The sequence below is a fragment of the Adiantum capillus-veneris genome, chromosome 2, assembly GCF_014529385.1.
Source record: "Adiantum capillus-veneris isolate H3 chromosome 2, ASM1452938v2, whole genome shotgun sequence".
NCBI classification, from domain to species: Eukaryota; Viridiplantae; Streptophyta; class Polypodiopsida; order Polypodiales; family Pteridaceae; genus Adiantum; species Adiantum capillus-veneris.
The window spans coordinates 9,076,825-9,095,543 of NC_140932.1; the positions used below are offsets into that span (position 1 = coordinate 9,076,825).

The window sequence follows — 18,719 nt, forward strand, 5'->3', positions numbered from 1 at the left end:
AATAGATTGAGAACTCGTCTATGAACAAAATCCTACAGCAAAAAAAGGGGGCTCTTTACTTACTGGTACATATGCAAACAAACATAACCTGTAAAGAGGAGGGATTTCTAAAAAGTCGGAGTCCGTCAGAAGAAGGCAACAAATAGCATTCAATACAGCAGACTGCTTGATCAGGTGCTAGCGTTAAAGACATCTCAAAGGTCTAAAAACTCAAAACCAATACGCAGAGACTGCTTTAAGTGGAATTATGCAAACGATGCGCAAGTAGCAACTCACATCTGTTCTCCAAGAAGAGGAGGTGCCACAGCTCATGGAACGAAGCAAAGGAACCAAGAAGTTCTGCTTGTTCTTTCTGAATCGTTTGGAGCCTTCGGTCGCATCGACTGCTGATGCTGAAGGCCTGCTGCCACTTGATCCCATGGCAAGAAGACACAAGGAGACGAAATGAGATTAGATGAACCTACCGTGTCCAGGACATCAAGACGAGGAAGGAAAGAGGTGCGGTGCTTCGTCCGTCATTGACAATGACAATGAAGACTCCTTGAGCCAGGTGAGAGTGTGTGTGTGTGTGTGTGTGTGTGTGTGAGAGAGAGAGAGAGAGAGAGAGAGAGGGACAAGCGCGCGCGAGGGAAGACTAGGCAATCGAGAGGGAAGGAAGGAAAGAAGTCCACGTCAGCAGCAGCTCTCTTTTCCAACTTGTGGCACGATCCGAATGCTACTGTTGCACATGAGGGTGTGTCTGGATCGACATTCGGAGGGCCACTATAAGGGGTATGAGCCTCCCGAAGACCGGCCACGGGAGGGGACCCCCCACCTAGGCACGTTAGCCTCACTCCACGCACTCGCGCACCGTGGGGACTCCACGCAAGGTTCCCCGGGGCACGCTATGACCCGTCGGCGGTGCGGCGGAGCCTGAGGCTACGTGGGGCTAGGGACCCGAGACGCGAGACGTGCGAAGACCCGCGAAACACAAACGGCCGTCGACCCATGGAACGCAACCACGCCCGAGCCGGGCCCCCGAGAACGCAACTTGACCCGAGCCGGTACCGTCCGAGCCGGGCCCTCCTGAGCCGGTGCCGTCCGTGCCAGGACCCCTTGAAGCAACACCTTGGTCCCTTGGCTGCGTGCGGGTAAGAATCCCCGCCAGGCCCCTTGAAGACAGTCCCCTCGGCCGCGTGCGGGTAAGAATCCCCGACGGGCCCCTTGAAGACAGAAGTCCCCTCGGCTGCGTGCGGGTAAGAATCCCCGCCGGGCCCCTTCCTCGACGCGCCCAGAAGCTGGGGCGTCACACTTGGTATCAGAGCTCCAGAACGAGCTCCTGGAAACGAGCCGAAGACTAACGTGCCCGACGCGCACGATACTCACGACGACTCCAACCGCAATGGCCCGGGTCGTCAAAATCCTAGTGAAGAGAGCTCCAGAAAGCAACCACACGCCCTCCGCACCGTGACGCGTTCCCTGAACACCGGGCCGTCACTTGTGACCCGCGCCGGCCCCGATCCGAGCCGGGCACCTCCATGAGGAAAAGGAACGATGCGAGCCAGACAGGGCTCTTCGTGACGCGTCCCAACAACGGGCCGTCACCCGTGACCCGCGCCGGCCCCGATCCGAGCCGGGCACCGCCATGACACGAAAAGCAGCGATGTGAGCCAGACAGGGCTCTCTACATGAAGAAAAGGCAGATACGAGCCAGACAGGGCTCTTTATGACAAAAACATAGAAACTCCAAAAACGCGACGAACCAAGCCAACGGTGTTCGTCGCGCCCCGGCCACGTTTTGTGGCCCATGCTGAGCTAAAGATCCAAACGACGTCCAAACAGGGACAAACTCGCAAGTGCTGCATTGCGACGGGACGCTCTTTCAAATTCGGCTTTCAAGAAGCCTCCGCGCGGACCAACGCAGCAGGTGGCTCCGCGCACATCGGGTTACCTATTCGGGGAACGCTCAAGTACGGGGATATTCTACTTGGGTGTTCAAAGCATACTTTTTCAGCCTTCTGCCAAAACCCCAAAAATACTCACTCACTCACTTTCAAAAATGACAAAAACAAAGCATGCCTACTTACTTGCATTTGGGAACAGTTTTTGATCACTTGCACTTATATGCACCCCTTTGTCCCCACGGCCTCATGCATAGCCGAGCACTCTTTTCCCACGTTCGACGCGGTCGTCGAACTCTCTTCAAACGGGGGTGTATATAAGGGGTATGAGCCTCCCGAAGACCGGCCACGGGAGGGGACCCCCCACCTAGGCACGTTAGCCTCACTCCACGCACTCGCGCACCGTGGGGACTCGACGCAAGGTTCCCCGGGGCACGCTATGACCCGTCGGCGGTGCGGCGGAGCCTGAGGCTACGTGGGGCTAGGGACCCGAGACGCGAGACGCGCGAAGACCCGCGAAACACAAACGGCCGTCGACCCATGGAACGCAACCACGCCCGAGCCGGCCCCGTCCGAGCCGGGCCCCCGAGAACGCAACTTGACCCGAGCCGGTACCGTCCGAGCCGGGCCCTCCTGAGCCGGTGCCGTCCGTGCCAGGACCCCTTGAAGCAACACCTTGGTCCCTTGGCTGCGTGCGGGTAAGAATCCCCGCCGGGCCCCTTGAAGACAGTCCCCTCGGCCGCGTGCGGGTAAGAATCCCCGACGGGCCCCTTGAAGACAGAAGTCCCCTCGGCTGCGTGCGGGTAAGAATCCCCGCCGGGCCCCTTCCTCGACGCGCCCAGAAGCTGGGGCGTCACAGCCACATGCAATCAGTTTACCGATGCTATTTCTAAATAAGATATGATTTAAATCTGGGTCGATAATCTATGCTTGGAGTCACATTGGTGAGCTCCAGACGTGAGACCTATACTTCGTGACATTCTCATCAAATGATAACAATGTGAAGGTGTAGTATGGTTTTCAGGTTGTAGGGGCATTTGTAGATTACTCTAGCATGACCATGCGTTGCAGTGCGAACAAAATTAGACGTAAAATTATAAATATTGTGATGTGCACAAGTGTGTCCCAAATTGAGTATTGTCCCTACCAAATTGAGGGTTACATGCCAAGATACTGGCCTACCAATAAGATGCAAACACTCAGAAACCACACCTCCTCCCAAGGGAGAAAAAATGGACATATTTTTCCATTTTTAGACTGACTAAGTCAAATCCAACGCCTCGTGCAGGGGGGAGTGACCGTACAATGGCTTAGGACTTTGAGACTGAGCTGGGGAGTAGACTTGACTAGAGAGACAACATCACCATGCCAAACACATATGTAATGAGAGCGAAGCAGCTACTTCCACTTGTGCACATCACTTCAAGGCACGGAACATGAACATCTAGTTTATGCAAACATTAGGTCACTATCCCAATCTTAATGGACAAGACAAGGAACGACCAGAAGCTACATCATAATGACAAAGACATTATATTTTTGGGACATACACCTATCTTCGAAAAGGTTTGGGTGTGATGGTGTCTAATTAAAGTCCATAATTAAAGTCCAGCTATAGCTTGTGAGCTATGTGAAACAAGAACTAAAGATCAAAAGTACTCATTAGAAACTCCAAGTTGAGAAACAGCTAAAGGAGGAGGTTGCAAATTAGGCTCCGGACATTTGGGTTGCATGCGTCCAAATTTCCACATAAAGGCGCCTCTGCAACAATAATAATACTAGAGCAACTCCTTCATCGGTTTTTCTCCAATTCGCAATTGATAAGTAAAGAACTTATGAAAACCAACCTCAACTTCCAAGGGTATCAAAGCAATGGTTAATGGTAGCTCTCTCTAGACGACGAGAATTGCATTTCCTTGAAAGGCAAGATATAGTAAGCTTGTCTCATACACTAGAGGTCTCCATTGAGCCATATAGAGAGGCTGGCCCAGTTATTTTGTCAAGGAGAAGTGGAAAAATTATGGATCCATGAAGGGATCTGTCACGCTTAGAACGATTGAAGGGCGTGGGGTTGGAGCATCACCCCATGAAATGGTTGCCAATGATAGTTTGAATGTTGCAAATTGTGTATGTTGGCTATGTCAATGATGCAATTGTCACCATATATTGTTAAAGAATACAATGTTAAAGAATATGGCCGTTGTGCTATGGGCGGCCGGATATTGACTATACTATGTTGTAAATATACTTTGGATAATAGTTCAAAAAGAAGAGCAGCACGTTGAATGGCTGCTGCAAGGTAACGATTATGTGTGTGTGTGTGTGTGTGTGTGTGTGTGTGTGTGTGTTTCGATGTGTGTTAGTGTGTGTGCATAGTCTTCTTTCCTACCTTCTCCATCACTTGCACACTCTACAAAGTGATATCAGAGCTCACTTTAAGGAGCTACAGTCAATACACAGATTTCCGCAGCTCTGGAAAAACAGCCAAAAAGAGAGGTTTTTTTGTCATAACTCCCTCACCCGAACTCAGAATATAGTGATCCAAGAGTCTATCTTTATGTTTTTGGCATTCCGGACACATTGGCATACTCAAATTTGCCAAAATCTGCAACAAAAATTTCATGTAGCAAACAGCCCGCTCACACATGCATAGGAGATTTCCAGTTTTGCACTCGACAGTAGATTTAAAGGTTACAGGTGAAGAATTCAGCATTTACACAGGTTTTGGAGAGCGACATAGAGCTTTTGCATCATGATATTGTGTTATCGAAGATTATGTTGGGTTGTTGTGGGTCCGTTATGGATAGCCGCCTATGTAAGAAAGATTGTGGGAAGAAGTTGAGGTGGTTATATTGTCAGATTGAGTACTTTGTGGTTATGTATGGATATGCGGTTAATGTATTTTGGAAAATTGCAGCCTTTGTGAGGGTCAAGTGAGGTTTTTTGAAGCCTTGCCTTGGAAGCTTTGGTACCTTGGCAAGGTGGATTAGGTACTGGAGCGAACCCCCGAGTGGCCCCGCTAAAGACCTCATATGTCGTTTACGACTATGGGATGAAGGTGGATGTATGGATATGTGGTACAGGACAGCGTATGGATTGCATTTGCATATAGGTCTATGTGGACATTGTTTTAGAGTATTTATGCATAGTATTGAGTCAGTCTGTGGCAACGTGAGTCGGTGGATTTTTCCTTGGCAGTGAGATATTTTTTGTCAGTGTTTATGAGCACTTTGGTTGAGATTGTCACTTGAGATATTGTCCAAGTACAAACGGAAATTTGTTGAAATTTTGTCAAAATCCTTTGGAAGCAATTGAGAGAGTGAAGATGGCAGAAAGTTCAACTCAAGTCATACAGATTATTGGAGAGAAGCTAACCAGAGAGAACTACAACATATGGTCTTACAGGATGGAGAACTTTTGTTACCATATACATGTGGTAGTGATGTGTGTGAACACACTAGGACCGCCGGGGCTTTTTTACCCCTCTTTAGGAGGTTTTCCCCCCCGAGCATTGTATATACGTCCATCACTCTAGGGCTATCTATCTTTCCATTGCATACTAAGTAACACACTCTCTATTGTGTGCCTTGAGCTTTCTTCGTCTTCTCCAAGCTGTGTACGTTTCTATGCAACCCTAATTCCAACAATTGGTATCAGAGCAGGTTGCATCCTCCCGGGCTTAGTCGCCAGCTGCTCCAGCACACGCCTGCTCACTTTCTCCGCTTTCAGTGAGCTTTGGCAAGCGTTCGCAGGTCGACAAAAATTTCAGGAGAACTCGTAGAGCTCAGTCTGCTCAGATTTTTAATTCGGGCTCATTTCGGCCTCCGTTTCCACTACAGGAAGTACTGCATAGGCTATTTTGTCATTTTGTGCAAAATTTCTTTCAGTGCCATTTTCTGCATAACAGGTGCCTCGTAGTCTTCTACGGTTTGTACTATATAGCACGTGTTGTTTCTGCTCCGTTTCTCCTATTTTCGGGTAGTTTTCACATCAGGTGCATCATTTACCATGGCTAACAACAACACAGATGTGTTCAAGATGTGTGATGCTGAGGACATGTTGGATGGGGACAACTACCCTATGTGGGCTTATATGATGCAACATGTTCTTGTGTCAAAAGGCGTCTAGAACATTGAGCAGGGCATTGATGTACGTCCTGGTTCTGAGGATGTAGGCGATGTTCAGGATGTTGCAAGGATTGCTACTATTAGAGTTGTCTTGCCTACGGTAGAACAAGCTCGTTGGGATGTAAAGGATGCACAGGCTCATGCATTGATTGCGTTGTCTGTGAAGCGCACCATTGTTTCTCACATTCGTTCAACAAAATCTACAAAACAGACTTGGGATATTCTAGCAGGTCTTTATGCATGCCGCAATGAGGCTAAAATTTCTTTGCTACGTAAAGAGCTGGAGTCGAAGATTATGCATGAGGAAGATGATATGGACACTTTCCTTGCTGGTGTCAAGGATATCAATGAGCAACTTATTTCTGCAGGTGAAGTCATTTCAGACAGTTCCCTTGTGCAGACTGTTCTCGATGCCTTACCAGATTCCTACTAGACTTTTGCTAGTACTTGGAGACTGATGACCCAAGGAAATCCTGAATTTGTCAAGTTTGATGCATTATGCACATTGTTGTTGCAAGAGTCACTTTCCAGAAAAAACAGAACTAGGCAGCGTGCAGTTGAACAAGCTTTTATTGCTTCTCAAAGAAAGGGTGGTAACAGCAATGCAGCCACTTCTTATGGTTCTGCTGCGAGTGGCAAAACTTCTGTTCCTAATGCTTCTGCTGGCAACAATTCGTATGGAAATTCTGGTGATAAGGGCAAAAAGAAGATGCATTGCCATTATTGTAAAGCTAATGATCACTTGATCAAGTCGTGTCCTAAGTTGAAGGCCAAAGAGGCTAAGAAGAAAGAGGGTGGTTCCACTGCAAATGCTGGTTCCACTACAAATGCAGCCATTGTTGAGTCTTTTGTGAAAGGAGACTGTGTTGCTGATGTTGATGCAGAATGGGCTTTTAGCGTAGAGTGTACTTACAATCCTGCTGTCCATGATGCATGCTTGTAAGTTGCTGTAGATTCACATGTGTGGTATTTCGACAGTGGTGCTACAAAGCATATTACCTCACATCATGAATTGTTTACCTCTCTCTCGAGTCTGTCCCTCATGGGAATTCATTCACTTGTGCTAACAATTCCTCTTATCCTGTTCAGGAAGTTGGAAAGATTGTGCTTACTGCTGCACATGGCAGTTTCATCACACTTGTTGATGCACTTTATGTACCAGGGATCAAGAAGAATCTCTTGTCTGTATCCACACTTGCTAGACTTGGACTTGTAGTCAAATTTGTGGATGACAGATGTACAGTTCATGATCTTAGTTTTGGTGATGAAATTGTTGCATCTGGCCTTTTGTGTCGTGGGCTGTATAAGCTCACTTTGTATGACAAGTGTGGACAAAATTTTGCAAATGCTGTTAAAGATTCAAGGGCTATTTCAGATGTAAAACTTTGGCATGCACGTTTTGGTCATCTCAATTTTGCCAGTTTGCTGCGTTTGCAGAAATCTGATATGGTTGCTTCTTTGACGCCTCTTGAAGCACCTGCCAAACATGTTTGTGAAGGCTGTATTTTGGGTAAGATGCAACGTTCTAAGTTTCCAAAGCATGGTTCAGTTCGGTCCACATGCAGGTTGCAGCTTGTGCATAGTGATGTTTGTGGGCCCATGCAAACTCTGTCTTTGGGCAATTACCTTTATTTCATGACTTTCATTGATGATTACTCCAGGCATGCATGGGTATTTCCGCTTAAAGCGAAGTCCAAAGTTTTTATGTGCTTCAAACAATTTCTGGCTATGGCTGAAAATGCCTCGAAATGTACTATGGGTACCCTCCGTTCCGATTGACGGGGGAAGTATATGTCTCATGAATTTAATGCATTTTTGGCTAGTCATGGGATAAAACACCCATGTACAGCGCCTTATACACCTCAGCAAAATGGTGTTGCTGAGAGGAAAAACAGGTCACTAACGGAAATGGCATGATGTATGGTCAAAAGTCAAGCTTTACCGCATTCTTTTTGGCTTGAAGCCATCATGTGTGCCATTTATGTACTTAACAGGTGTCGTACGAAAGCTTTGCAGTCTATTACTCCATATGAAGCATGGCATGATAGAAATCCTTTTATTGAGCACATGTGTGTTTTTGGTTGTTTGACATATGCTTTGGTGCCACAGACACAGCGCATAAAATTGGATGATAAGGCTGTCAAATGTATTTTTGTTGGTTATAGTGCTGAAAGCAAAGGTTACAGGTTATATCATCCGCAAACAAAGCGTATTCTGGTTTCACGGGATGTAGTGTTCGTGGAAGATTCTGTTCAGCCCTTGATGTCATGTACTAGAGACAATAATGTAAGCTCACATGACATTTATGACACTTTGTTGCCTCTTTTCAGTGGTGGAAATACGAATGTAATTTCCAATGAGGCAAATGTACAGCCTATGGGGGTTTCTGAAAATGTTACAGATCAGCCTATTACTGATGCAGATGTACATGATGTACTTGATGAGGAAAGGGTTGAAAATGAGCAGGCTAGAGGTATGCCAAAAAGGCTGGTGCACACTTTGCATGACAGTAAATTGGATGCACCTTTGTCTAGTCGTACTCGTTCAGGCTCTCGCCATGCATCTTATGCATCAGATTGTTGCACAGAATTCAGAAGATTGGATGGCTGCCATCATGCAATCAGAATATGATGCACTTATAGAAAATGACACATGGACTTTATGTGATTTACCTCCTGGCAAAAAGGCCATTGGTATGAAGTGGGTTTACAAGTTGAAACGAAAGCCGGATGGTGAGATCGATCGCCATAAGGCTCGACTTGTTGCAAAGATTTATGCACAACAAAAAGGCATAGATTACAAAGAGACTTTTTCTCCCACTTTTCGTATGACTATTGTGCGTTTTCTATGTGCATTGGCAGCTCATTTTGGGTTGGATGTACGTCAATAAGACATTGTTACAGCTTTCTTGAATGGTGACATATTTGAGGAAGTTTATGTAATGTAGCCTCGCGGTTTTGTCATAAAAGGACAAGAGGACAAAGTGTGCAGATGTAAGAAGGCTTTGTATGGGTTGAAGCAATCTCCTCGTGCTTGGTATGAGAAAGTTGAGACTCATTTGGTCAAACGAGGCTTTCGTAACAGTCCAACAGGAAGCACATTGTAGTAAAGCTTGAGGGTGACATACTTCTAATTGTGGTTCTTTACGTCGATGATTTGCTGATCACTGGACCAAATGAGAGACATATTGCTGAATTGAAGGCTGATTTGAATGCTACTTTCAAGATGAAAGATTTGGGGCTGTTGCATCATTACTTGGGTATACAGTTTAAGCAGTGTGATGGTGGTATTGCCTTGTGTCAGAAAAGTTACATAGAGGCATTGCTATGTAAGTTTGGACTTGAGGATTGCAAACCTATTGCCACTCCCATGGAAACAGGTTTGAAGTTGAGTCTACATGATGCTGGCGATCCTGCTGATGTCACTCTTTACCAAACTACTGTTGGCTGCCTCATTTATGTATGCAAAATGAGGCCAGATATTCAATTTGCAGTCTCACAGGTCAGCAGATTTATGCACAGCCTAGGGTCTCAGCATTGGCAGGCTGTCAAGAGGATTTTCCGCTACCTTAGTGGCACTTTACATCGCTTGTTTTATCCCAAGAGGGGATCATTGCCGCTAGACTTACATGCTTTTTCGGACTCAGATTGGGCTGGTTGTTTTGACACGCGAGTGTCCACAAGTGGTTTTTGTTTCATGCTTGGCAGTTCATGTATATCATGGTTGAGCAAGAAGCAACCTATTGTGGCCACTTCGAGTTGTGAGGCTGAGTATAGGGCAGTCTTCACAGTTACGGTTGAGTGTGTATGGCTTAGACGCCTTATGGCTGATTTGGGTGTTGGATAGGACACTGCCAACACTATCTACACTGACAGTCAGAGCGCATTGGCAGTTGCAAGGAACCCAGTTTTTCATGCTCGCACAAAGCACATTGAGGTTCTCAGCAGGAGAGATCAACTTGGCTTATGTGTCAACACAGGACAACCTTGCAGATCTTTTCACAAAGGCATTGTCTCGTGAGAAGCTTGAAGCTTTCCGCAATGCTTTAGGCTTACTCCCCTTTGTGGATTGATCATGTCCTCAGGGCATGGCACTTCCCTTTACTCATGTGCCTGCTCTCATTCACCGCATCACTCCAGGGGGGATTTGTTACCATATACATGTGGTAGTGATGTGTGTGAACACCTTAGGACCGCCGAGGCATTGTTTCCCTCTTTAGGAGGTTTTTTCCCCCGAGCATTGTATAGACGCCCATCACTCTAGGGCTATCTATCTTTCCATTGCATACTAACACACTCTCTATTGTGTGCCTTGAGCTTCCTTCGTCTTCTCCAAGCTGTGTACGCTTCTCTGCAACCCTAATTCCAACAACTTTATCATGGGCAAAGATTTATGGGACTACATTATAGGTGAACAAGAGTATCCCGAGGTTGGTTTAGAACCAAACAGAGAGAATGTTGAAGCATATAAAACATGGCAAGTAGGAGTAGAAGCTTACAAGAAGTGGATTAAGAATTCAAGGAAAGTGATGCATTGGATTTCACTATGCATTAGTGACTTCTTTATACCACATGTAAAGAAGGCTCAATCTCCAAAGGAAGCATGAGAGATACTAGCAAGGATGAACAGCTCCAATACAGAACCACAAAAAGTTCACTTGAAGCAAAGGTTACATTGTGTATGGAGAGAAAATAGATCTGTATCAGATTATGTGACAAAGATAAATCAAATATAGGAAGATCTTGTGAGCATTAATGTTGAAGTTCCAGATGATGACTTAGTTTCAGTGACATTGAATGGTTTGGGACTGGAATACAAGTCATTGGATACATCTATATCTGTTCGAGGACACATGCTTGATTTTGAAGAGTTAGTAAACCTTTGTTTGCAAGAAGAGGTGAAGTTAGGCAAGTCAGGTCCTTCTACATCAAAAAACAATTCCAGAGATCAAGTTTTTTTCTCTAGAGGTCGTGGAAACAACAGAGGTGGAAGAGGAAACTATGGTCGTGGAAACAATGCTGGAAGAGGTCAATGGAAAAACCAACAAAGTCAAAGTTACAATGATTACATCCATAGAGGCAGGGGGAGAGCCCAACCTCGTGGACGTGGAGGTATAGGATTTGTACATCCTCAAAGAGATGGATACTATAACATATGTGGCATTTATGGTCACTTTAAAAGAGAATGTTACACAAGGCTAAATCAAAATCGTGATCATGGTGGAAGAGGCCGAGGTTATGGAAGACATGGAGGAAACTTTGCTGGATACAATCCTCATGATCAAAATATATATGACAATAGATCGAGTGGACATTTATTTCCTATGGAGCATGTTGTTGGAAGCATGGTGGAGCCACATCATACAGATGATTGGTATTTAGATAGTGGTGCCACAAATCATATGGCATATCATGGTGAATGGTTTGGCAGAAAAGAGAAGTTAGAAGAGGATGAGTTTGTCGCTACAAGTGATGATACTATGCATAGCATTACGCATGTTGGTTCAGTTCCATTGCTAGAAAAAGATGGGACATACAACACATTGGGAGATGTTCTATATGTGTCTTCAATCACAAAGAACTTAGCATCAGTTGGACAAATGACAGATCAAGGGTTGCAAGTCCATTTTAATCATTTTGGCTGCTTCATAGAGGAGTTTCACAAAGGCAAACAAGCAAGATATTGGCACGTGGAAGAAAGAAAGGTCGCTTGTTCACATTGGAAGCTGGAGATCCATGTTTACACAGCGGTATGTATGCAAACAAATCAGCCACTCAAGATGATTGGGCAGAGTTATGGTATAAGAGGATTGGTCATGTCAATTTTAGAAGAGTAAAGCATATGCAATCAAATCAAATTGTACGTGGATTACCAAAGTTTGGCAGATTGAATTTTGATCATGTTTGTGAAGCTTGTCAATTTGGAAAGGCATCTGGCATTTTGTGCCATGGGATATATAATCTCACTTTGTATCACAAGTGTGTGGGGAAATTTTTTGGAAATGCAGTTGTTGATTCAAAGGCTGTTTCAGATGCGCAGCCACGTTTTGGGCATCTAAATTTTACCAGTTTGCTACGTTTGCAAAAATCTGATATGGTTGCTTCTTTGCCACCTCTTGAAGCACATTCTAAGCATGTTTGTGAAGGCTGTATTTTGGGTAAGATGTAGCGTTCGAAGTTTCCAAAGGATGGTTCAGTAAGGGCATGCCAACACAGGACAACCTTGCAGATCTATTCACAAAGGCATTGCCTCGTGAGAAGTGAGAAGCTTCCCGTAAAGCTTTGGGATTGCTTCTCTTTGTGGATTAATCATGTCCTTAAGACATGTCACTTCCCTATACACTGTGTACAAGCTCTCCTTCATCTCATCACTCCCAGGGGGGATTTGATACCATGTAATGGAAATGCCATATTAACTTTGAGAGTAGCGGAAATTAGAGAAAGTACTTTTGGGAAATTACTTTGAGAGCATAACAGGTGAACTTAGCTGATGGTAGCAACATAAACATAGCATTTAGTTAACTTGGCATGAACAATACTTTTGCAAGAGAGAGAGTTTAGAGAACATGACAACAGTTGAGGACCGGATTTATGTGGAGCCGGTCCCCCCTCCAATAGGCATTTGTATTATAGTTTCTCCCATCAAGAGAGACTTGGTACAATACAATCTTTGTGTTCCTTATGACCTAGGTGATGCAATGAAGATGAGCATCACAAGCATAACATAAACTTTGTGGAAAGCATTAGCTATCCCAAGTCTCAGTCCCAAGACCTCAAACACCTTCAAAGGTGGAGAGAGCTAGCAGGGAATGAGGGTAGGGAAGAGGAAGAAGAAACATTTCATAGGAGAAAGAACTAGTTCCTCACTTATCATCACTCTTCTTGGTAGTATACATAATAGAATAATAATGAAGATGGAGAAGATGGCAAGCTTAAGCATTGAAGCATGGCTCTTGGTTGGATTTGCATTCCATAGCCAAGAGTGTTGATGTAGGCTCTCAACCTCTCTACTTGCTTCGAGAAAGAGAGAGAGTGAGCTCTTGCACTTTTCACAATACACCATCAGTGTGTGTGTGTGTGTGGGGGGGGGGGGGGGGAGTATACCCCTCAAGCAACCCCCTAGCTTGCTTTGGTCGACCCCCCCTTGTAGCTCATGCTTGAAGCTCATTGGACCCCTCCTGCCCTAGCCAATCACAAGGAAGGGCATATCAAGCAACAAGGGTAGCCTTGGGACAAGTGTTTCCCTTTTCCTTGTTGAGAAAGAGGACTTGATAAATGCTAAAACAATTAATTAAATCCATTGAATTATCATTGGACCCTTGGAAGGCCAACCAATAGGCTTTAGGCACACCATGAGGGTAACCTAGCTAGGGGCTTGACATGTGTCCTACTTGCCTCTTGGGCAAGGGGTGCCCTTTGGGAGAGAGAGTGGTCAAGCAACCACCCCCCCTTCTTGCATGGCTCACCCCCTCCTTGTAGGGATTTGGTTTGACTTTTGTGACACCTCAAGCCCCTCAACCTTGGGCCGAGTTCTCACCACCATCTTGGCCCTTAAGCCCCTCAAGCCTGTGTTGGGTTCCCACCTCAAGTACAACCCTAGCATCTCAAGCATGAAAAGCACCTCAAGCACTTCAAGCATTTCAGTCATCAGGCATGACAAGCACCTCAAGCTTGGGCTGGGTTCCCACCTCAAGCACAGCCCTAGCTTACCTAAGGTCAAAGGAATTTTAACACTAACTATTGGAGGTCTTCAATGAAGCTAACCCTAAGGTCTTTAAGCTCCATTGGTTAGCCTTTCTCTTTGGCAGACCATCTCTCATTTGGACCCCTTTACTATTGCCCTCGTATTGAGATAGATCTATAAGCACATGTCATATCCTAACCCTTGTTCGCGTTTATTCTCCCACATTAACTGATCAATTTAATATGAGAAAATCATTTGGGTTGGTTAGGTATTATATTTTATGGCATTACCTCTCTCTTGAAATCATACTCGTCCTCGACTATGAGGTAGAAGAGATAAAGCCTTAGTCATTAGTCAATCTTGCTTAGCGGGTAGAGGATCCCTTTTTACCCTATGACATATTTCGAAGATGGATGACTAATCCATTTGGTGCTTGGGAGACATAGTTGCCGCAAGCATGTCTGCTCTTTAGTCCATTTCATTCTTCCAAGTAGAGTGACAAATTCTACTTGGTGTTTGAGAGATGTCGCCATCACAAACATGATTCTAAGCATGCATACTATTAAAATTTGTGCACAATGAAAAGAGAATCAGTCTTATAAGATAAAAACATGGGTCATTTAAAAAAATTTTGTACATTTGCTTACTCTAATGTAGCATTGTAAGCATTGACAAGGTTCATACTATCCTTAAGTTGTATTCCTTGCATCCATCTAGCATCTTCAAAAGGATAATTTTTGAACTTAATAAGATACCGTCAGATAATCTTATTGTGTCGTAGTACCTTGTCTTCATGCCAAAGGATAGCTTCGGGTCGTAGCACCTCTTCTTGGTCTTCAACTTCGGAACGGTCTTCAATAATTGGTTCACTTGCTGGCTCTCTTTTGTAGGGCTTAAGTAGGCTCACATGAAAAGCATTAAGTAGGAACCAATGGTTGGGCAACTTGAGTTGATAAACCATTTCATTGATGGGCTTCAAGATTTGGAAAGGACCATAGTATCTTTTTGCTAGCTTAGCATTATACTTTTGATGGCCCCTAGGATTTTTGCTCGTCGTTTGCCTCAATCGAGCCTTCGAAAACTTAAGTAAGACCCAATCATTTTCTTTAAACGTTAAGGCCCTTCTGTGCTTGTCAGCAGTAGATTTTGCCTTTGTTGAGAGATGGATATAGCCTCCTTAATCTTTTAAAAAGATTATTGTAGGTCACTTCTATACTCATTGGCAGCGAAGGTCTTCCCATGTACTTTAAGTAGCAAGGGACTTTTAGGTCTTCCCTCAGTTATTTCAAAAGGTGCTTTTCCCGTAGAAGTATGTACAGTATTAATGTACACATACTCTACAAGAGGTAAGTACTTTTCCCATTGTGAGCGTTGATCTACTTCGGTAACATAAGTCTTTAGTAGATCGAGTATCATAAGATTGGCTATCTCACTTTGGCCATCCGTTTGTGCGTGATAGGCCGAAGAGAAATTCAATCTTGTTTCTAGATTTTTAAAGAGACCTTTTTGGAAATTACTGGTCATTCTAGGATCTCTATCTAACACAATGGAGGTTGGCAATCAATGGTGTTCAAAAATTTGTGATACGAAGAGAGTTGCCATTTGGTGTGCCTTAATAGTCTTTTTGACAGGAATAAAGTGTGCTTGCTTACTAAACCTGTCAATTATTGTCCATATTCCCATGGATAGACTTGGGTAATCCAAAGATAAAATCCATGGATATACTCTCCCATGGTGAATTTGGGATAGGAAATGGCTGGAGTAATCCAGGTTGCTTCCCTCTATCATACTTGTTCTTTTGGCATACTATACATTTTGAAACATACTCTTGTATATCCACTTTCATGGTAGGCCAATAGAAGTACGTTTCTACTCCTCGGAGAGTAGGTTGAATGCCTCTATGCCCCGCATAGGGAGGAGCATGGGATTCATACATGACTTTCTCACAAAGGGAGTGGGTAACACATAGCCTATTGCCATGGAGAAGATAACCATCCTGCGAGGTAAATGGTCCCTCTTTCTTCCCCAAAGCAAAGGCTGACATTGTGTCTCTATAGTCAGGGTCAGTAGCATACTCATCTATCATAGAACATAGATCATTGCGAGTAGCTATAGACACCGCATTAACTTTTGGTCGTCGCGAAAGTGCATCGGCCGCTTGATTGTGCTTACCAGCAATGTGAGCAATATGGAAATTAAATTGCAAAAGAAAATTTACCCACCTCATTTGTTTGTCGGAAAGCTTGGTTTGCGTCATGAAGTACTTGAGACTTTGGTGGTCGATTCGTAGAATAAATGGAGTCCCCAGTAAATAATGCTTCCATATGTCTATGGCATGTAGAAAAGCTAAAATCCATTTCTCATAAATGCCTAAGACACATTCATCCGTATTGAGCCTTCGACTCTCATATGCTATGGCATGCCGTTCTTGAAGCAAAACTGCCCCAAGGCAATCACCACAAGCATCACATTGGACCTCAAATGGCTTCGAAAGATCCGGAAGCATGAGGACTAATTGGGAGGTAAGCTTCTCTTTGAGCTTGTCAAAAGAATTTTGCTCCTTAGAAGTCCATAAATACTAAACGTTCACCTTTTTTAAGTCATGTAATGGTCCTGCTATTTGAGAGAACTTTGCTATGAAGCGTCTATAGTATGCACACATACCGATAAAGCTTCTTAGCTCATGTAGATTCCTTGGATTAGGCCATGCTTTTATTACCTCTAACTTCGATGGATCCCTACGGATACCATCTCGAGAGATAATATGACCTGCGTATTGAATCTCTTGAAGGAAAAAAATGCTTTTCTTTTGGTTGAGAAAAAGCTTGTTTTCCCTCAATGCCTGAAAAATCACTTGGAGATGTTGCTTGTGTTCCTCCAAGGACTTGGAGTAGATGATGATATCATCAAAGAACACTCCAGTGAATTTGCGGTAGGGTCTAAAGATTTTCTCCATTAGACGATTGAACGTGGCCGGTGCATTAGTCAAGCGAAAGGGCATGACTAGATATTCATAAAGATCTTTAGGATACCTTCATCTACTATCCTTATTTGATGATAGCACTTTTAAGGTCAATCCTACTGAAGTAGGTAGAGCCTTGTAGCTTATCAAACAGATCTTCTACACGAGGCACGGGAAATCTGTTTTTGATAGTGATATGGTTTATTGCTCGATAGTCCACACACATACGGTATGTACCATCTTTCTTTTGCAATAAAAGCAATGGAGAACAAAAGGGAGAGGACCTAGGCCTCACCATCCCTTTGTCAACCATTTCTTGTACTTGCCTCATGATCTCCTCTTGTTGAGCTTGAGAAACTCGATAAGGAGGCTTGTTAGGTGGTGAGCTTCCTGGAAGGAGCTCAATGCGAAGGTCATCATACTAGTGTAATGGAAATGGCCTATTAACTTTGAGAGTAACGGAAATTAGAGAAATTACTTTTGGGAAATTACTTTGAGAGCATAGCGAGTAAACTTAATTGATGGTAACAACATAAACATAGCATTTAGTTAACTTGGCATTAACAATACTTTTGCAAGAGAGAGAGTTTAGAGAACATGACAACAATTGAGGACTGGATTTACGTGGAGCTGGTCCCCCCTCCAATAGGCATTTGTATTATAGTTTCTCCCATCAAGAGAGACTTGGTACAATACAATCTTTGTGTTCCGTATGACTTAGGTGATGCAATGAAGATGGAAAGCTTCATGCATTCCATCTTCATTGCATCACGAGCATAACATAAACTTTGTGGAAAGCATTAACTATCCCAAGCCTCCGTCTCAAGACCTTAAACACCTTGGAAGGTGGAGAGAGCTAGCAGGGAATGAGGGTAGGGAAGAGGAAGAAGAAACATTTCATACGAGAAAGAACTAGTTCCTCACTTATCATCACTCGTCTTGCTAGCATGCATAATAGCATAGTAATGAAGATGGAGAAGATAGAAAGCTTAAGCATTGAAGCATGGCTCTTGGTTGGATTTGCATTACATAGCCAAGAGTGTTGGTGTAGGCTCTCAACCTCTCTACTTGCTTGGAGAAGGAAAGAGAGAGCTCTTGCACTTTGCACAATACACCATCAGAGAGAGTGTGTGTGTGGGGGGGAGAGTATACCCCTCAAGCAACCCCCTAGCTTGCTTTGGTCGACCCCTCTTCTAGCTCATGCTTGAAGCTCATTGGATATCATGCAATAAGGGTAGCCTTGGGACAAGTGTCCCCATTTCCCCTTTTGAGAGAGAGGACTTGATAAATGCTGCAACAATAAATTAAATCCACTAAATTATCCTTGGACCCCTTGGAAGGCCAACCAATAGGCTTTAGGCACACCATGAGGGTAACCTAGCTAGGGGCTTGGCATGTGTCCTACTTGTATCTTGGGCAAGGGGTGCCCTTTGGGAGAGAGTGTGGTCAAGCAACGACCCCCCTTCTTGCATGGCTCGCCCCCTCCTTATAGGGATTTGGTTTGACTTTTGTGACACCTCAAGCCCCTCAACCTTGGGCCTAGTTCTCACCACTTAAGCCCTAGGCTGGGTTTCCACCTCAAGTACAGCCCTAACATCTCAAGCATAACAAGCATCTCAATCATCAAGCATCTCAATCATCAAGCACTTCAAGCATCTCAGTCATTAGGCATGACAAGCACCTCAAGCTTGGGCCGGGTTCCCACCTCAACCACAACCCTAGCTTACCTAAGGTCAAAGGACTTTTAACACTAACTATTGGAGGTCTTCAATGAAGGTAACCCTAAGGTCTTTAAGCTCCATTGGTTAGCCTTTCTCTTTGACATACCATCTCATTTGGGCCCCTTTACTATTGGCGCCGTGTTGAGATAGATCTATAAGCACATGTCTATATCCTAACCCTTGTTCCCGTTTATTCTCCCACATTAAATGATCAATTTAATATGAGAAAATCATTTGGGTTGGTTAGATATTAGATTTTATGATATACCATATATGTTGTAGTGATGCGTGTGAACAAACTTAGGACTCCCGAGGCATTTTTCCCCTCACTAGAAGGTTCCCCCCC

General features: G+C 44.3%; 1 protein-coding gene across 1 annotated transcript in view; it reads right to left on the reverse strand.

Annotated features, from left to right (window-relative positions):
• LOC147462353 (uncharacterized) overlaps positions 1 to 610 on the reverse strand; it is a 33,590-nt gene extending 32,980 nt beyond the window's left edge. The window contains exon 1 of the mRNA XM_086483668.1: positions 277 to 610. Within this exon, the coding sequence (XP_086339794.1) occupies positions 277 to 420 (144 nt within the window). The 5' untranslated portion in view covers positions 421 to 610. The remainder of the gene's footprint in view (positions 1 to 276) is intronic.
• Positions 611 to 18,719: the final 18,109 nt, after the last annotated feature.